Source organism: Oncorhynchus masou, chromosome 23 (assembly GCF_036934945.1).
Source record: "Oncorhynchus masou masou isolate Uvic2021 chromosome 23, UVic_Omas_1.1, whole genome shotgun sequence".
Taxonomy (NCBI): domain Eukaryota; kingdom Metazoa; phylum Chordata; class Actinopteri; order Salmoniformes; family Salmonidae; genus Oncorhynchus; species Oncorhynchus masou.
Window position 1 is genome coordinate 10,382,476 of NC_088234.1, and position 3,234 is coordinate 10,385,709.

At 49.7% G+C, this 3,234-nt stretch overlaps 1 protein-coding gene across 1 annotated transcript; it reads right to left on the reverse strand.

The window, feature by feature from the left end:
• Positions 1-305: 305 nt before the first annotated feature.
• On the reverse strand, positions 306-2,073 carry bmp15 (bone morphogenetic protein 15). Its single transcript, XM_064930738.1, has 2 exons — positions 1,698-2,073; positions 306-1,264 (listed from the first exon to the last, which is right to left on the reverse strand). The coding sequence occupies exons 1-2, from the start codon at positions 2,068-2,070 to the stop codon at positions 306-308; spliced, it is 1,332 nt and encodes a 443-aa protein (XP_064786810.1). The 5' UTR covers positions 2,071-2,073.
• Positions 2,074-3,234: the final 1,161 nt, after the last annotated feature.

Sequence of the window (3,234 nt, forward strand, 5' to 3'; positions counted from 1 at the left end):
CCCCTGCAAGCTACCCCACCCTCTACTCTCTACCGCCGTCTTCTCCCTCCTCTCCTCCAAAAGGTTCAGTGTGACATGGGGCATCTGAAGCCAGTGGTGGGAGGGAGGGAGACGGATCAGCAAACTCACGGTTGGGAGGGACAGCTTAGTGAAAGGGAGGGTAAAGCTAAGTCCCAGTCTCTACCGAGTAATGAAGAGGGGGACCGGCCTCCCCCTGACTCCCTCCCCACCCAAATGTCTTTAACTAGCAGCAAGTGTGTAAGGGGGGTCCATGCTCCTAACGTCCGCCCCCCCCATTTCTCTAACTACCGACAGGTGCAGGACTCAGCTATCATGTCAGGGATCTCCTTATAATCCACTGTCTTGTTGTCATCCAGCAGCATCAGTACGCTGATGGGCTTGTACTTATACGGCACGCAGGACAGCGATGGCACCTCGTCCATCCCCTTCCCTTTAATCAGGTTCTGCATTATGGCATGGCTGGAGGGGTTGAGGCCGTAGTGGAGGATTCTGGGACAGTCTCCTTTACAGTAGCCAGGGTTGTACTGGTGTGGGGCGAGGTATTTAACCAGGCCTAACGCGGCAAAGGTGACCCGGTAGGAGTGGAGTTTGCACTGGTTCTTGGGCGAGGGTTTCTTGTGTTTTCGGTAGTTGGAGATGTCGGAGGCGATGCTACCGGGGGGATTAGGGCCGTTGGAGCGACGGAGTCGGGGGGCGGAGAGGTGGTGAGGCTCTGGAGTCAGACCCTCCAAACTGGACCACCCAGTTCGGGTCGCTGCCCTCCACTCTCTGGTTTCTTCCTCTTCATTGAGGAAGAGGAGGAGAGCGGGGGTGTTGAGGTGATTTGCGGAGGCCGCTCTCCTTCCCCTCCTGTGTCCCCCTCGGATCCTCCACAGGCTTCCCAAGGCCTCGCTCCTCCAATGCCCAGGATTCAAGCACCAATACTGGGCCACGAGGGTCAGGCAACTGCCCTGCTTTGGCCTTCCCTGGGTCAGCGTTACCAGCTGTGCGGTGAGGTGCTCTGTGATGTCAGTTTCTGTCCACTGCTGATGCGGCTCCAGGGTGACTAGGCACCCCAGACCTCCATGGGGGCTTGTCCAGCTATCATGCCCCAGAGAGGTGACTCTGGCCCTGCAACGGAGAGGGGAGGGGTGGGGCGTCCTGGATGTATTAGAGGGACGGAGGTGGACAAAGGAGGCTCTCACTAGCTGTTCCAGGGAGAGGGACTGGAGGTCATACTCCACTGTGTAGGTGTAGCGCAGGACTGGAGGAGGGAGAGAGAACATGCAGAGAGAGGACAGGAGTGAGAAAAATGTGTATAGGGAGAGAGAGAAAGAGATGTAGAGGGTTGAGGGAGAGAAAGGATGTAAAGAACAGGGAGAGATGACAATGGTAGGCGTCAATATCTTCATCTCACCTTTGACCTGATACACTTCTAAATTGAAATGGTCAGGCTTCACCATAGCAACAAACAGTTACAAAGACAAAAGGTAACCTAGACTACTCTACACCATAGCACATACCCAATACCCATTATAACCTATAGCCTTAATAAAGGTTTATATATTGTTATTATGAATGACAATGAACAATAGTTGTACAACAGGCCTCCCCTTACCACTGCAATTTCAAATAATCAGATAAACAAAACCTTCAGGATGATAAGCGCTTGTTATCTTACACACTGTGTGTCTCACCTGAAGACGATGTCAGAGACCACACCTGGGTGGTGTTGGGTCGCAACAGACGCGCTGTGTTCGACCCGAACATCCGATGCTGTTTAGGCCTCCCATCCGGGTCTGCGGCACTCTTAAACAAACTTAACATATATTGCAAGTTCTGGTCGGCCTTCTGTGCTTCTGTTAGCAGCGTGTGAAGCGGCTCCTGCTGGTTTTTCTGACTAGTGCTATGGTGATTTCGGCGACATCTCCCACCGAGTTGTGATTTTAACGAGGCAGAGGGATAGGTAGAATTGTTGGCCATTTTCCCGTCCGCTCGGGTAGACGTAGAACACAAGAAAAATACGAAAAAGGACAGGATACATGTGTTGTTACGGTGGATAGCCCTCATGTTTGACCTAGCACCGGTGAAAGCCCGAGTTACTGCCACCAGAAGGATGGAATCAAAAGGTGTGATTTCTTACCGAGGACAAGGTGAGACGCGCGCTCACCTGACAAACAACCGGCCATTTTCGCTCATCACTAGTTACCACAGCGCCATAAACCACGCCCATGCCCATTCTACAAATTATATTCTCAAAATATGTTTTTAAACCTAACCTTAACCACACTGCTAACCGTGTGCCTAACCTTAAATTAAATCATTTTTGTTTATATGAATTTTTACGATATGACTTTGTGGCAGTGGAAAACACCATGGTCTGTTTGACCCCCAATTGACCCCTCTCGTGAGGTGTGGACGACAGGTGTGACGCAAAGGAGCAATTGTCACGCCCTGATGAAAGCTGAAAGGCGAAATAGGCCAAACTCATAGATATAGTTAGAGGACTCAACTTGGATTGAAACTATTTTAGCATGGACAGTGACATTAAAGATATGCTTCTGAACTTTGGGGCCTACTAAGTATTTTTTTTTAAACTTCCTGCTTTGAGCTGGATGTGTCCATGTGTAGCTCATACACACATAATCTATGCACAGAATTACTGTTTTACCTCAATTAGCCTTGAAATCTCTAGTTTGAAAGCGACTGTTTTTCTGGAAGCTGTGCTGCGCCATTTCCACTACATTTTCTTCCACATGGGCCAGCCCCTTAGCAATTTGAGTTCAACCAATGAGCTTCAGCTCCTCACCATATGAGTGACAACTAGCAAGATGCACGTGATGCACCGACAGCAGAGAGAGAGAGAGCAATGACGTGGTGCATATCTTCACATATGTGACGTAGTACGCAATTTCCGTGGACCACTTTTGGCTCGCGAGCTCTGCTTTCAGAACTACTGGCTAAAAAGTATCCAAAACTACCGGAGAATCTCTTTAAGGGCTTCCACAATTTTAAAGTAATCAACTGGTTGGGGATTCCTCTGGGTTGGGAGCGATCAGCCAATCGGTGAATCCCAAACCACCCCCTCGCCCCTACCAACTCACTCAGAGGGTCCTTAGTTGTCAAGGGGTGAGAGTGGCGAGGGGATCAATAAACCCATAAACCCATAAAATAACCCAATAAACCTGTACACTAGTGACTTAAATTAATTCATGTTCCACTTTTAAACTGTAA

Bases quoted from the DNA above. Each gene is read 5' to 3' on its own strand.
- bmp15 (XM_064930738.1), bottom strand. From the start codon at position 2,070: ATGAGGGCTATCCACCGTAACAACACATGTATCCTGTCCTTTTTCGTA. The intron at 1,265-1,697 runs GTGAGACACACA...TCCCTCCTCCAG, and splicing joins GTCTCTGACATCGTCTTCAG to TCCTGCGCTACACCTACACA.